The 16,351-nt window shown below is 29.8% G+C and overlaps 3 protein-coding genes across 3 annotated transcripts; 2 read left to right on the top strand and 1 right to left on the bottom strand.

Annotated features, from left to right (window-relative positions):
- The first annotated feature begins 2,231 nt into the window (after positions 1-2,231).
- On the top strand, positions 2,232-2,938 carry LOC141526640 (histone H2B). Its single transcript, XM_074241691.1, has one exon. The coding sequence runs from the start codon at positions 2,347-2,349 to the stop codon at positions 2,719-2,721; it is 375 nt and encodes a 124-aa protein (XP_074097792.1). The 5' UTR covers positions 2,232-2,346; the 3' UTR covers positions 2,722-2,938.
- A 5,019-nt stretch (positions 2,939-7,957) lies between these two features.
- Positions 7,958-12,263, top strand: LOC141526639 (protein Fer3-like). Its single transcript, XM_074241689.1, is given in 5 exon segments — positions 7,958-8,376; positions 9,828-9,930; positions 9,933-9,987; positions 10,068-10,227; positions 11,542-12,263. Coding segments are annotated over 5 exon segments (519 nt in total). The 5' UTR covers positions 7,958-8,328; the 3' UTR covers positions 11,695-12,263.
- A 156-nt stretch (positions 12,264-12,419) lies between these two features.
- Positions 12,420-14,435, bottom strand: LOC141526723 (thrombomodulin-like). Its single transcript, XM_074241798.1, has 6 exons — positions 14,349-14,435; positions 13,998-14,262; positions 13,546-13,935; positions 13,220-13,474; positions 12,904-13,162; positions 12,420-12,822 (listed from the first exon to the last, which is right to left on the bottom strand). The coding sequence occupies exons 2-5, from the start codon at positions 14,224-14,226 to the stop codon at positions 13,056-13,058; spliced, it is 981 nt and encodes a 326-aa protein (XP_074097899.1). The 5' UTR covers positions 14,227-14,262; positions 14,349-14,435; the 3' UTR covers positions 12,420-12,822; positions 12,904-13,055.
- Between the last annotated feature and the right edge of the window lie 1,916 nt (positions 14,436-16,351).

Raw genomic sequence — 16,351 nt, 5'->3', positions numbered from 1 at the left:
ATTGGAATAAATATTTAAAAATATCATCACCATAAAAAAAATAATCAATATAAATAACTAACCGTAAAAATCTACCTCTAAATAGATTTGGCTTATAAGAATGATAAGCTTTAGATCGACCTGTCGTTTTAATGGCGTAATGGGTTAGGCGTCGGCTTGCAAGCGCGCGGCTAGGGTTCGAATCTCGATTCCGTCAAATACTTTATTTCTCTACATTAAATCGGGTAAGTCTTAATAAGTAATTACACGTCACAAACTTGCGTTAGTACTACATTGAAACAGAGAATCGCTCATTTAATTAAGATTTCCTACTTTTTAAAATTAATTTTGCAGATTTGGGTAAGTTTGGCACACTCATGGTAACCAAGGCTGGGCCAACTCTGGGTCAACTTTGGGTTAACTCGGGGTAAATTCGGGCATACAAGCTTGGCCCAGTCATGGCAACAAAGACTGGGCCAAGTCTGGCATACAAGCTTGGCCCCATGTTATCATTCCAGACTTCCGCCAAGACTGGGCCAAGTCTGGTATACAAGCTTGGGCCAGAGTTGTACAGAGTTGGGCCAAGTCTGGGGCAAGCTTGGGCCCGTTGTTCTTTCCTACATGGGGGCGGCTGAGATCAACTCTCACCCCTCATTGCACACCAGTGCAATTGTTATATACATTCATATCAATACACATATACACTCACATATTTCTTAATTGTATTCATCTTCGAGGAGTTTTTCTCTAGCAATTGCTAGAGTTTTCTCCCATTGGGGAATAAATTAATCATAATTATTCACCCCAACACCGAGTCTTTTATTTTAAATAGATAGATCCTGAACCAATTCCCAACCAATCAACTACATATAGAAGAATTACGGAAATTCTCCTTAGTGGAGAGTTTGCGACAATACAGGGACCGGATACTTTTTTACGTCATAAAGGAGTTTTCGTTATACGAAAAGAAGACGCATAACGACTAATATTCGAGGAATAAGTATATGGAGATTATAATTTTTTTGGAATTTAAAAATCTCTTTATTTATCTTTTGTTTTTACATGAGATGTTACACGTGAGTTACAATTTTTACTTATCTGTTCTTATTTGTTTAAACAATATACACAGTTTAATTTATGTTTCTTAGTATCTAGTTTTTATCTTGATTTATTCAATGTTTCGACATAGATTTCTGGACAAAAATGTAAAAAAACCCTTTAGATAATATATACAAGTATTCAAGTATACTATATAAGTATATAGAGGGGTGATGTAGGGGTCATATCTTCCACTCACTTATTTGTAATTTAATTTAATTATTTACAATTATTGCACGACTCATGATGCGAAGCATAATAGAGTGCTTTACGATCGAAAAATTTTTTTCGCCTCATTTTGGCGGCTATTTTTATTATTATAGCCTTGTTAGTTCACGGAATCAAGATATTTTGCATACTATTATCGAGATAATTTAATGGAGATTAATTCCATACTTTTTAAAAATTGATTTACTGCAATAGAATTTGAAAAAAATATCAAAATAGCTCAAAAAATTTTCCTGTCCGTCATGTATGAAACCCCGGAAACACTGTAACTTGTGAAAAAATCTATTATTTGAGTTAAATTTTTTTTTTTAAATTCTAATCGACAATTGTAGGTCATTGAATGCGAATGATTAATTAATTGTGTCGTTTAATTGCAATTAATAAAAAACGAAAATTACAAGACTGTATGTCTATATATATCCATGTAAAATTAACATGGATGGTGATATATCTATGTCTATAGATATTATGTACATTTTATTCCACCAGGGGCGTCTGTGCATCACTTTCCTAGTACAGCTATTATTTAAAAGTTTTTATTTTTTATTTTTTTTTTTATATTTCATAATTAAATGAGCATTATGAGTCGTGCACTTTTGGATTTTTCAAACTTTTTTCAGTTTTTCTAATTTCTGCATTAAAAAATAGTTAAAATAAAAAAAAAAATTTTTTTTGGATGAATAAATTTTTTCAGCAAAAAAAATCGACCTGATAAAAAAAATTTTGAAAAAAAAAATTTTTTAATACAAAAATACAGGTTACTAGTTTAAAAAAATATGAGCTGTACGGGAATTCGATGTCCGGACTCGACACATTGAGCATGCGCCATTCCTCTCAAGAAAAATGGGGGAAATAATCATAATGTGAGGCAAATTCAGTGACAAGCCGGCTTACTTGGTGTTTATCCCCACTCTTTGTGACTGGCTTCACCGATGCTCAACTTACTATTTTTCTCTTATAAAAGCGAAAGCAAAGTGAGGCTCACCGTCATTCGTCTACTGTGCTTCTTTACGTACAGACATACTCAACTCAGTAACTATCATGCCGCCCAAGACTAGTGGTAAAGCTGTGAAGAAATCTGGCAAAGCCCAGAAAAACATCACCAAGTCTGATAAGAAAAATCGCAAGAAGAAGAGGAAGGAAAGTTACGCTATCTACATTTACAAGGTGCTGAAACAGGTCCATCCTGACACCGGTGTTTCCTCCAAGGCCATGAGCATCATGAACAGTTTCGTCAACGATATCTTTGAACGTATCGCTGCTGAAGCTTCCAGACTCGCTCACTACAACAAGCGTTCTACCATCACCTCCCGGGAAATTCAAACTGCTGTGCGTCTTTTGTTACCCGGTGAATTAGCCAAGCACGCCGTCAGTGAGGGTACCAAAGCCGTAACTAAGTACACTAGCTCTAAGTAAACATCTTCTCTTTGACTAAAACCAAATCAATCGGCCCTTTTCAGGGCCACCAAATCTTTAAATACGTAAAGATTTTCAAGTTAAATCATTCTCCCAATCTATTATTTCATTTATTTAATGCATTGCAAAAAATTTGTTCACCTAATATGTAAAGTATTAATTTATTTTAAGTCGATTATTTGCTATTTCTGTTTATTAGTAGAAATAATTAATTTCTTATGCTATATGCTTTATTGCACGCTTCGTTGATATGTAGTTGATAGTTTGATTTATTGTCAAGAATTACTCCTAAATACTTGGCCGGATTTTTAGCATTATATGTTTCATTATTTATTTCTTTGCTGATGACTGAGGTTCGTTATTAGAATAGCGGGTTTGGTCCAAACTCATAGACCGTATGCACACCGGTTGTAAGTTCTAGAGACTCTCGATCAATCAAAAATTATTACCAGTACCTTATTACTATCTATCAGTGATCTGATCGGTCCGACTGATAGTAGAAAGGAAACTTGTTGTTTTCTATAGAAGAAATATTAAATATATCAATGAAATTGTAAAAACGCATACAACCAAATTTTACAATAAATAAATAATAGTTTAAAAAAACTAAAAAACACGCTTTTTATAGAAAACCGAACTAAAAGAATAGAAAATAAGTTTTAATAAATTTAAATTAAGAATAGTGTTAAAAATTTCAATAAATATAAATTAATAATAGTATAAATAAAAAAAAATGTATTTTATTTTAAAAAAAGCGTGGGGTGCATGGGTCAATAGATATAAATATTCTATCGACAGATATGAGTAGAGTGATTATCATTTTTAGAATATCTTAAAAAGCACCCCACGCTTTTTTTAAAATAAAATACATTTTTTTTATTTACACTATTATTAATTTATATTTATTGAAATTTTTAACACTATTCTTAATTTAAATTTATTAAAACTTATTTTCTATTCTTTTAGTTCGGTTTTCTATAAAAAGCGTGTTTTTTAGTTTTTTTAAACTATTATTTATTTTCTACTTTTTAGTTTGGTTTATTTATAATAGCTTGTTTTTTTAATTTTAAACTATTATTTGGCAACTAACTTACCAGCATGCACTTTGTTAATATTATAGATAAATCGGCTAAAGATAATGGTTGAAAATTAGAATTTTTGCCTTATCGACTATGGATAAAAATGATATAAATTAACAAAAATCTTATTTTGCAAATTGAAAAATGAAATAATTTTATCAAATTAGTGTATTGTCATCGGTCCTCGATAAATCTACAAAGTTTGAACGAAATCTGGCCGTTTAATGTGGGTCAAAATCGAACCCAAAGGAGTCGGTTACAAACATACAAATATACAAACATACAAATGAAGCTACTAGAAAGCGTGTAAAAATTAAATCTATAACTATTCTGTCAAACGTCTGTGAACTAACTGAAACTTATTCATACTGTAAATACAAACAATTGCAACTTAATATCATGAAAAATTTACAACGAATCTAGATTTTTACCATTTTTCAAATAAATAAAATTCTAACTGAGTTTTTCCATCTTTTTTTCGACACTTATAAGCACTACACACATATAGATATTATTCATTTATTATTATAAACAGTTCAAATTTGTGTAAGCCTAAGAACAGAGAACAAAAATCAAGAATATTGTATACATATACTGTAATATTATCATGCATAAATTTATAAATCAATAAAAATCTTTGAAGCTGGAAAAAATAAAAAAAGAAGACCTCATCAATATAGCGAATGATACAGTAATCGAACCAAAGAGTCAGGTTAAATTCTTAGGAGTAATTTTAGGTAAAAAATGAAATTTTAGAGAAGGAATAAATTATGCGTGCGAAAAAACGAACAAAATGAAAAACATACTCCAACTACAAGACGGGGCAAAATCAATAACTTCCCGATTTTTGAAAATCATTGATTTTCTTAGCGGGAAGTTAAAAATCATTTTTTAGGTTTCTTCGTTTCAGTAATTTGTAACCAATAAAACGTGATGTAATAGAAACGATTAGAGAAATAATAAACGAGGCATAACAATATTGTCCCCTTTATTATATTATTCGGATGATTTGACTGAGGGGTCAGGATTATCATGATTTGTACAGTTACACTGCTCGAGTTATGTTGTATTCTATATCTGTTGGTAAGTGGACGCGTTTCTCTTTTTTTTTTTCGAAATTATTTTTGCCCTCTATCTGTCATCGTTGGTGTCAGATATGCGTCAAAAATTGTATCACTATTATGTATTTAATTATTTGAACACGTGCACAACTTACATATATATATTATTTTCTTGGGTCAAGAATTTGTCTTCTGGCAACGGAAAATTCGTTTTTACAACACTAAGCGAAAATTATCAAACTAGATCGATTGGGTTATCGATCTGCTTATGTGGTATTCACCACATATATTACTAATGAAGAAGCTACATTATCTGTAATTTTATTGAATCTAATCAAGTCAATATAAACATACTAAAATAATGTTCTTTACAAAATTTTTGAAGCTCTCATCGAGCACCGCTTATGCACCAATGAAATATAATTTGTGAAACGATATGTCACTACTAGCACGAAGTTATTTTGTATTTTCATCTCAAATGACCGATCTGTTAAAAAAAACTTGTTCAAAAATCGGATTTAGCAAGAAATTAATTAATTTTGTTATGAATATTTCACTTTTTCATCGGATAGTCCAGAAGTTTATCCTAATTACATAAATCGCATTTCATGAAGCTTTAAATATTTGCATAAGTATATAGCAATAGTAACAAGTCTTTTTAAGTTTGAATATATCTAGTTAATATACGTGATTAGATATGGATTACTCCCCTTACTTATACTCTTATTTCGAAACATTTACTCGGTTCATTTATCCACGTGTTATATCGGTGGACTAAGGGGTGAATTTTTGTACTTCACTGAGTAAATAAACCATAGCAAAATGGACCACAAAATTTTTTTTTGCATTTAATCATCGTCATTTATTTTCTTTGTTATATAAATTCATTGTTTAGAACTAAAATCTTCAATAAATGTCTCTAGCTTACGTAATGGATATATTTTTTATACTTCAAGTCAGTTGAAAAATGAAATAACTTTTTTTTTTTTTTTTTTTTTTTTCATAGGCGTTAGTTTTATTCGGATATATCGCGTAGGTGTGGATATATATGTGTGTATTTTATATATATTATTGGAATATGAGGAACGTAAATGCAAGCTGACGCTTTGGATCAATGTTCATGGATTCGGCGCTTTCAACATTCTTGCTAAATTGTAGACACAATTACATTATTAAATCATAATAACTCAAAAATTAACAAAAAGTTATTTTTTGAAAATAATTTCAGGACTTTTAATCCTTCGATTTTTCTACCGTTTCGACAAATTTTTTGAACTCAAGAAACTGCGCCAAACGTCACAAACTAAATTAAAGTCAATTTATTAAAAATGACCTAAAAATTACTTTTTTTTTTTTTTTTTATAAATTACTGTTCAAATCGATTGATAGTTGATGGATGTCATTACAATTTGAAAACACAATATTGCACCATATTAAAACTGGATACAAATTGAAAATGTTGTTTGACGATACTATCCCGACTAGAAATTTTAATGTAAGACCTATTGGGTCCTCATTGGGCTGCCTAATAGGGACCCCAAATAGGGATGTCACGCAAAGTCATATGTGGCCCTCATTGGGCACTCCCTCTCAGGCCCCAATGGGGAAAACCCCATCAGAACCCACTCCAAATTTTTAAAGAAAAAATATTATGATCTTCGAAAAGATTAAAAATAATATAGGATTAGATACTCATGTTATATTACTCATTAGTATATTTAATTTGAATTGAAACGAAATCATTGGTCGGAAAAATCCTTGTCGAGAGTTGGGCTCGAACTTGCGTCCTTAGGGTCCTTAGTCATTCACGTTACCTCTGGTCCAAGCAGGAATGCTGATCAATTCAATCGGTTAACTGATACATTATTCATGCTATGCTCAAGCTTTTACAAATTGTTTTTTTTATTTATTCACTTTTCTGGCGTGAACATACAATTTTTGTATAAATTAAATAGAAAATTTTAAAATAAAAAAAAAACTTGACTGAAAAATCCAAAAAAATTGAAAGAATCAAAAATAAAATTCCTTAAAACTGTCCGATTTGATTTGGGATCCGAACAAAAACAGTTTCACTGTAAAAAAATCGCGCCAAGTCCACGTTCATAAGACTATTAAGAAAAAAAAATTTTATTTTCTTACAAAAAGATATAAAATAAAAAATTAAAAAATCCAAGTAACCGATATGGTTGTATATGATTTTCGAAAATTAAAAAAAATTTTTTTGTAAATTTAAAAATTAAAAGAAACAATTTTGGAACGTATTTAGTGTGCGTAGTTACGAAATATTTCACTTTTTATGAAATTCCTAAAATGTATCTACTAGGACACTTAAAAAAAATTCAAGTACACAATAACGCACACCAAGTACGTTCCAAAATTGTTTCTTTTAATTTTTAAATCAGATTACTCTTCAATCAAATTACATTTTTTTATCAGCGCATTTTGTTTATTTTTCATTATAACTTCGTATTATAGAACCACAATTTGATATTTTTACATTACAATTAATTTAATTTTTTTACATTTCAGTAAACAATAGAAAAATGACAGATCTGATATTTCACATATTGAACAGAAATTTATCTAGCATATAAATAATATTATGCACCCCCGTTATAATATAGCGCGCAAATATCAAAGTCGATTCGTCGCAGACGAGTCACTTGACTAATACGTCTTTAATTAATTCCATAACTGGCTATTCAAATAATAAGAGATCCGTCACAGTTCGCTCCCTTTTTATTTGGCATTACCCACTTACCCTCCTAACTGGCTTAGCTCTGATTCTGGCTTCTAAACCATTTACCCTGATCTTCTATCGACAGCCAACAATATGTTTCAAATCTACTCTCTCATTTTTTAATTTGATATCTTGTAGTGACGCGTGTCTATAAGAATATTTATCGCTCCAATAATTAACTTATTATCTATGAAGATTTCACTCTTAAAATATTTTATCATCATTGAAGTAAAAAATTAAAAACTTTCATTAAAATAATTTATATTTTTTCTTACATAAAAATTTTTAGTGATCTTTCCAACTTTGGAGTTTCATTTATAAACATGAAATATATGTTAAAAAAAATGGATGTTGAGGAAAAAAAGCAAGGGCGTTTTCACCCTCGCTTAATAGTGTGGCCAATCAAAATAATTCGAGTTCATAACACCCTTAAACCTACCAATCAGAACAATTGTAGGCGTGGTTACAATTGATAACAGTACCACAGAGTCCAAGTCTTGATCCGTCGATAATCTCTAGCTCTTCATTCTCAAATTGAACATTATCTAATAAACATCCACATTTTTTTGGACTCAAAACCACAATTATTTATAAAGTACCTTTTTTAGTGAGATAGTTTTTTGGTGAAGTGGTTTTTTTTTTTATTAAGCAAAATAAATGTAACAAATGCTGTGATTTTTTTTACTAAGTAGCAAAAGTAGATAAACATTTATTTATTTATTAGGATATGAACTACAACGAACCGTTGTGGGAAATTAACGGAAATCAAGCACCAGTAAGCATCATCATTCTATTGTTATAATTTATTTTATCTATTCATCTAAACAATTGTGAATAAAGTTTCGGTGTTACCTTGAAGGTTTAAACAATTTAATCGATAACATTATTAAATAAAATTTATTGATTGAATCTTTTGAATGTGGTTTTGAAAATAACGAAAAGTTAATTGTAAATTTAGTACCGAAAGAAATTAGTGACTGATGGAAACCACTGCTTTGTAACATTTTTTGAAAAACAACAAACAAAACTCACTTTATTAACAAGAAAAAAACTGAATAAAGAATCTTAAATATTGGTTCAAAAAAATTTTTTTTTGAATAAAGTTATTTTTGTGAATATCAGTGAATGAAATTTTAACAAGAATTACTTACAAAATTTATGCCAAGAGAATAATCATGAATGGAACTTAAAGTATATACTCATCAGAATACTTCCAATCATTCAGATCAGTATGGTTAAAATTATTTTTCAAATTATGTCATCTACATAATCGACTCGACTTATTCATAATGTAGAATCCTAATTGACAAAAAAAGAGTGTAGAATAGAACAAAAAAAAAAAAATTACCAAAAAGATTGTGTTTTTTGTTATTATAGCGATTTTTAATTATGATATGCAATGTTATGCGGTAAAAATTGCTATTCTTTATATATATGTAGAAAGCAAAGGATTTTTGGTACGTTTGAATTTGCAATACGAGCTTAAGATTTTGATGTAATCAGAATGTACACGGAAAAAAAATTGTAGGCAAAATTATAATGGTAACATCGTAATGCAGGACCAGAATTTCAATTCGGTTATTTTGATAATTTTACACTTTTAAATTTACAATACTATATCATAAAAATGCCTATGCAAGTAGTAAATATTCGAATTTTTATAATGTAGTATCATAAATTTTACAAAGCAAAATTACCAAAGTGACTGAATTGGAAGTTTGGCCCTGGATTACGATGGTACTAGTAAAATTTTTTCTACAATTTTTCTTCCATGTATAATGACATATTCGATCCTGTAAAGGATGAACCATCTCTTCAAACTCGTATCACAATTTTAAGCAGATCAAAATTTCTCATTTACCACATATGTATCGAAAATAACTGTACTTTATTAATTCATTGAACTATAAAGATATTCTAAACTGTTAAAATTGTTTTTGAAAATATACTATTTTAGAATATAAACTCCTTATTATTTAGCAGTGTAATTTTTTAATTTTATCATTCAAAGCCCTATCGATACCTTGTATGACTGTAATCATACAAAATTGTATAACTTTCTTTTTTTTCATTTCTATTTTTGTTCTATCATTATTATTATTATTATTATTACATAGCGTCTGTTTAAATTTGAAAATTTAGGTGAAATATTCCGGATATTTGATATAAATTTGTAATAAATAATGACTATTCTTATTACTGTATAATTACTTGATATTAAAACAGATAATAACAAGCGAAATGTCACAGTACGTCGGAAGCGAGATGGCATCATATCCAATGTGGGATAGTTCAGTTCTTTATCAAACACCACCTCCATCATTATCACACTCAACGATCACGTCAATGGTTTTTATCGTCAACCTTGTGCTCTGCTTCATCAAAGGTGTTTTGTTTTTAAATAATTTTACCAAGTATTTATTGAGACAAATAATTTACTAAATAAATAATTAGAGATATTGATAGCCGTTATAGTCACAATGGACGGATGCCAAATCAACCGACATCATCATCAAAGAAACCTCGCCGAAGGGTTGCTTCAGTTTCGCAAAGAAGAGCTGCTAATATACGAGAACGGCGGAGAATGTTTAATCTGAATGAAGCTTTTGATAAATTACGCAAAAAGGTAATCAAATTCGTATTAAAAGTGCCATTTTTTGCAATGGGAGAAAAATTTTCCATAAAACTATAATTGAATATTGAATGATTGATCCACTCTTACAATTTAGATGAAAAATATATCATGTAAGCAAACTATTCGTAACGTGATTGGTCAAATATATCATAAGTATGAAAATATATGCAAACCCAAAACTCAGGCGCGCGCAAATTTGAATTCTAGTTTTATTAAATGTTGTAAATTTGATTAAATTCTATGAAATCGTAAGCATTCTAGACAGAAAGAAAGAAAGTCTTGAGTCAAGAGTAAATTTTCTTAAATCAAGAAAATCTTAAGGAAGATTGGAAATTTCTTTAATGAAGTTAAAATTTCTTGAACGAAATTAAATTTTTTTAAGCCAAGAAAATTTCTTCCTTACAATTTTCTTGGTTCAAGAAATTTTTTTTTTCTATGTATTATTACTCAAAAATCAACAGTAGAGTGCAATTAAAAATACAGTTTTGGAACTATTTATAATTTCAAAGTTCAAATTTTTTGAGACCCTTACATATTGTACGGGAAGTAAAAAAAGTTGATTTGCATCTATGACTATAACTTAAAATCTCTTTTTAAGACTGTTTCCAAAACTAAATTAGCATTTTTTCACGGGCTTACGATTTCAAATATTAATTTTTACCTCTGGGCGAAGGAATTTATCTTACCGACATGATAATATCTGTATCACCTGAGTTAAATTTCAATCGTCACTGTAATTTTTTTAGTATCACAGTAATTTTTGTATTATTTCCTGTAATTATTGTAAAGCTTAAGACATAAAATTTAAATCGTTAAAATAAAAATAATTACACTACATTGAATAAAATTAAACAAAAAAATGAAATTTTCATTATTGTTTTGCATGAAATTTGTTCCAATTCTGATGTAAATTTTACAACTAATTACGATTTATCATTACCTAATAATAATATTTAATAAATGTTTTGATTTTTTATTTTTAGTCGAAATTTTCAATTTATATTTGTTGATATTTTTATTATTATTAAAGTCAAAAGTGCATTTTTTGTATGTGATTATAATTGTTACTGAGTATGATAAAAGGAATTTAATGTTATTTTCCAATTTTATTAGTAGTTATTTATATGTTCGATTATTGAAGTTATGGTGGATTATTGAAATTATGGTGGCTCAAGATTGCAATCTAGATAGTAATTTTTCATTTGAAATAGTATTTTTTAAAACTAAGCTGTAATTATTATTTAATTTTTTTTTCCATGTACAATAATTATTATTTAAAAGTAAATTGCTGAATCAATTTTTCAGGTACCGACATTTGCATACGAAAAAAGACTTTCACGAATAGAAACTTTACGCCTTGCGATCACTTATATTGCATTTATGGATGAACTACTGGGTATCGAGCCTGGGAGCCCTAAAACTGATTACATTCCTCGGGAATACTATTTACCGAACTAAATGGCTATAAATTTATGTATACTATATATAATGTATGTATTAACTTAAGTTTTTAAGTTTAAGAAATAATTTTAATTGTTATTTCATTTTATTTTTTTAAATATAAGTAGTCAATTTTTGTAAGCTACAATATAGATGAAAAGGCAGTAAATTAATTATCAAGCTCGACTCTTTTCTTGCCTTCCGAGTAAAAAATTGTATCCACTAATAATTATTTCATGTTTTCTACTTGGATTTTATAATTAAGACTGTATGAACAATATAATAATTGTTTAGATAACGTAAAATTCATTCAGTACAAACTACTGCTGTATTTTTTATTTGTTTAAATAAATAATTTATTCACGTCCATGTCTTCCTAATGTAAAATGATAAAATTTGATGTGTAATGGAAAAATAATTGTGTCAGTATTATCAATAAAAGATCTCATGTAAAAAAATTTCTTTCTCCTGATTTTACAAAATGTTTTTATGTCGAAAGTTTGTTGTGCTTTTTAAAAGAAAGGCAGCATTTGAAAATCATTCCATTAAAAAATAATTATTTAATAAATAAAATCTAACACTGTTGCGTGAGTGAGCTTATTTTTCATCGAATGTTTTATTTTTCTTGATAATATATAAATAAACTTTTCATTCACGGCGTGGCAAAGATTTTTTTTTACTCATTAAAAGGGATTTATCAAGGAAAATGCATGGTAAAAAAAATGATGAAAATTGAATAAGTTCAAGATAAAGGCAATTGCTTCATTCAAAATTAAAACTTTTTACAAGAATTACAGTCTGTTAGAATAGTTGAAGTACTTAAGAACCGTTCTCATGTTTTTCTATACTCGTACTTCTTAAGAGAAACTGTATACTATTTTTGTTGCAATTGTGTAGTAAATAGAAACTTGACAGTTAAATTTCTTGAAACGAAATGGAAATTTTCAAAAAAGCGCTTTTCTAGAAGGTAGATTTATAAATAATCCATCGATTATTACATTATTACATCAGTCAGTACCAATAAGTCGCTGACACTGATTGCTTGAGTTAAAGAAGCCTGGCTTACACTCGCATTTGTGATTCTTCGAACACACTGCATTGTCGATGACACTACAGTCAGTATCACTTTTCAGTTTTCGTTCAGGTCTGAAAAAAATATAGAATTAATTTTTGTACACAGTTTTTTGTGGTCAACATCAGCCATGACAATGAATAAGATATTCTTACTTTCAGCAAACTTGATGGATTGTCTATTGTCAGGCCTTGCATAGTAGTTTTGTTCACATTCGCAAACACTCTGATTACGGTCACAAATGCTGTGATCGACACCACAATCGCCATTACTTTTACATCCTCCCTTTAGAATTGATTTACACCGTTTATCCTTTTGAACATGTTTGTGATCGCAAACACATTTTTTTTTCCCGACAAATCGAGTACGGTAACTCTTGACAGCCGTTGTCATTATCACATCTATCTCCCAAATCTATAATATTTTAACCAATTAAAATGCAATAAGTGGATTTTTTCAAGTTTAACTTACTTTTTGCGTTTCTCAAGCATGACTTGCCATCGGACCTCAAGTAGTGGTGCGTGTTACAAATGCATTTATGATTCCTACAAACTGAGTCCGCAATCCGGGGATAGCAGTCCCTTATAGATTTAACGCAGTATTGTTGCGGGTCATGACATTCGCCATTGTAATTGCGGTAGCCTGATTTGCAGACACACTCATTGTTCTCGTAAATAGTGTGGTTCATCACGCAGCCTTCATCAGATTCGCAGCGACCTCCTGCAGCTAATTAAAAAAATCAATCAATTAGCGTTTCATTAATGAGCTGTTGGTAAAAAAATGACGAGTAAACTTACAGAGAGCTTCAGGTAAGCAAACTGTTTTGTTAGTAGATAATGGATAGTAGTGCTGCTTGCATCGACACTCATGACTGATACACTTAGAATTCAAATCAGGGCAGTCTGAATGTTCAGTGCATAATCCACCGATGGTAGAAACACATTTGTCACCAATTAGTGAAAAACCTGGCATACATTTGCAAACGCCTTCAACGGAACAATACGTGTTTGGTACCAATTGACAATCCTTTTCCGTCTGACAAGAGCCCATCACCTTTTCGGGAAGAGGAATGCAGGACGTTTCGTCAGCAGACAGATAATCATTTTTCGGACAGGCACACTTGGAACCATCGCATACTGAATTTCTTACTCTGCATTCCTTAGATTGGTGGCAGTCTTTTCCGATACCTAGAAAGTTTGTTCATTAGCTTTACTCATAGATTAATTTATAAAAACTACTGCAAGCTTACCTAGTTGATATTTTTCTATAGAATAAGGTAAGAAGCCTCGATGACACCGACATATGCTCGATTTCATGTCACAATATGTATTCTCAGCAGAGCAGTCATTGGTTGTATTATACTTGGCATAAACGCCACCTAGGCATTGTCCATCACGCTTAAATTGGTAAGTACTGCAAGTTTTCTCTACGGGCTTCGGAATTTCTAGACAAGATCTACTGTCTTTGTTGAATTGCATCCCGTCTGGACATTTGCATTCTGTGTGTACGTGACCCTAAAAATTATATTATTTAGAACGAAATATGTTACTAATCTTCTGAATGTATTTATACCAAAAGTAAATCACGTATCAAACGTTACCTCAAGAGAAATTCCACAGACAAGGCCCCGATCGCCAAATTCTGTACATTGATTATCATTTTTGCACGGTTCTCCATTAGGGTGGGTCAAAAAAATCGAATAATTTATTTTTGACTTTATACTCTGAAAAATAGGTTCGTAGACACCTAAAAAGAATTCTCTCCAAGTATAAGCTCTTAATTATAACGGGAAGGTCCTCCGCTTTGCGGGTTTCTATTTTTTTCGAATAATCAGATAAAAAAATTTATATCTCGCTTCCAACTGCTTGGAAAAATATTCCGTGGCATAGATTTTGTGAGAAATTGAATGCTTTACAAAAAGGTCTCTTATGACTTTTTCAAAAACTCAACCGATTAAAAGATATTCATAGTTGAAGTTTGGCTATTTTAAGGAAAATATTCGTTTTTATTATGAATTTTATAAGTCGATGAAAAAAATTATTTCGGATTGCGGAACTCATGATTTTGTAGGAAATTTACTGCTCTACAAAAATGGTCTCTTATGATTTTTGATTAAGTGAAGCCGTTACGAGATATTCATCGTCAAACATTAACGAATATCAATATTTCCAGTTTTTGATCAATAATTCGATAAATTTTAATTTAAACTATGAGTTTCAGGAAAATTTACATAAATTTGAGTTTCGATCGATAAAGAAATGTTATAAACAATTTTTTTAATATTGTTTTCAGTCTTGAGCTTGTTTGATTGCATTAAAACAAGAAATTAGAGCATTTTTTTCGACATATAGCCAATGATTAGTTTAATTTGAAGTGAATGACATATTTCTTTGTCAAATTTAATATGAAAAGTATTGAATCAAGTGAGAAACAACCAGTATTTAACTTTTTTATAGATAAATTTTTTATTGAATTATCAATTGCAATATAATTGTCTATATTTTTAACATAACAGTACGCTATTACTATAAATAATTTCTTTTATTACAATTTGGGAATGTTTTTTGATGTTCTTTGACAACTTGCAATAAGTACTGGAATTGTTCTTCATTTTTGTCAAGCATTGATTATATTCACTGACTAATGCAACAGCTCGCTCTGCTGAATCATTGACAACTTTTAGTTGTTGAAAGTATTCTTTATTTTCGAGATAACTCTCATTAGTAGGCCATAATTCAACATCGACATCAAGAAAGTCATACGGTAGATCGAAGATTTTGAAAAGATTTAATGACTTTTTAGACACAAAGTCACTCAGAATTCTCTGCGCCAATGAATTCAAATCTTTTTATCAATTACAAATCTTTTAGCTTTAGAATCTGTACCTTCACGAGTATTAACAGCTTCAACAATACTTTTTTACTTCTAATGGAACGCCATCGTCAAACAGTGATAAAATGGCAAGTTCATCGCTCAAATACCATAAGTGCGAAATCATTTTTTCACACGTAGCTGAAGAAATCAAAGGATTGATATGTTTGTACTCCAATAAATTTTTCATAAACTGCAAGTCATGATAAGCAGCAGTTGTTGCAGAAGTTGATGAAAACCAAGCTTTTAAATACAATGTGACTATAAAAATACAGAAATGACGAAGACCATGCAATTCTTTCTGAGAGAGTTTGAATTCATCTCTGAATAGATACATTTTCAAACTATAAATGGCCTTAGCCATCCATCTAGCATGATGAACAGCACCAGGACGTTTGAAAGAAATCTTTTCTTGAGGCATTTCTCCAAGGAAAATCAATGATAATTCCAATAATTCTTTATCTAACTTATTATAACATTTCTTTATCGATCGAAACTCAAATTTATGTAAATTTTCCTGAAACTCATAGTTTAAATTAAAATTTATCGAATTATTGATCAAAAACTGGAAATATTGATATTCGTTAATGTTTGACGATGAATATCTCGTAACGGCTTCACTTAATCAAAAAATCATAAGAGACCATTTTTGTAGAGCAGTAAATTTCCTACAAAATCATGAGTTCCGCAATCCGAAATAATTTTTTTCATCGACTTATAAAATTCATAATA

The sequence above is a fragment of the Cotesia typhae genome, unplaced genomic scaffold (assembly GCF_013202065.1).
Source record: "Cotesia typhae breed Kobodo isofemale line unplaced genomic scaffold, CoteBio_Ctyphae contig_36, whole genome shotgun sequence".
Classification (NCBI taxonomy): Eukaryota; Metazoa; Arthropoda; class Insecta; order Hymenoptera; family Braconidae; genus Cotesia; species Cotesia typhae.
Note: the sequence above shows the minus strand (reverse complement) of the source record. Positions and strands in the feature narration are given on the sequence as shown.

Excerpts from the sequence above, each read along its gene's own strand:
- LOC141526640 (XM_074241691.1), top strand. The coding sequence starts at position 2,347 with ATGCCGCCCAAGACTAGTGGTAAAGCTGTGAAGAAATCTGGCAAAGCC.
- LOC141526723 (XM_074241798.1), bottom strand. The coding sequence starts at position 14,226 with ATGCAATTCAACAAAGACAGTAGATCTTGTCTAGAAATTCCGAAGCCC. Across the intron at positions 13,936-13,997 it reads TATAGAAAAATATCAACTAG|GTATCGGAAAAGACTGCCAC; the intron begins GTAAGCTTGCAG and ends CAAACTTTCTAG. Across the intron at positions 13,475-13,545 it reads TTGCTTACCTGAAGCTCTCT|CTGCAGGAGGTCGCTGCGAA; the intron begins GTAAGTTTACTC and ends TTTTTTAATTAG.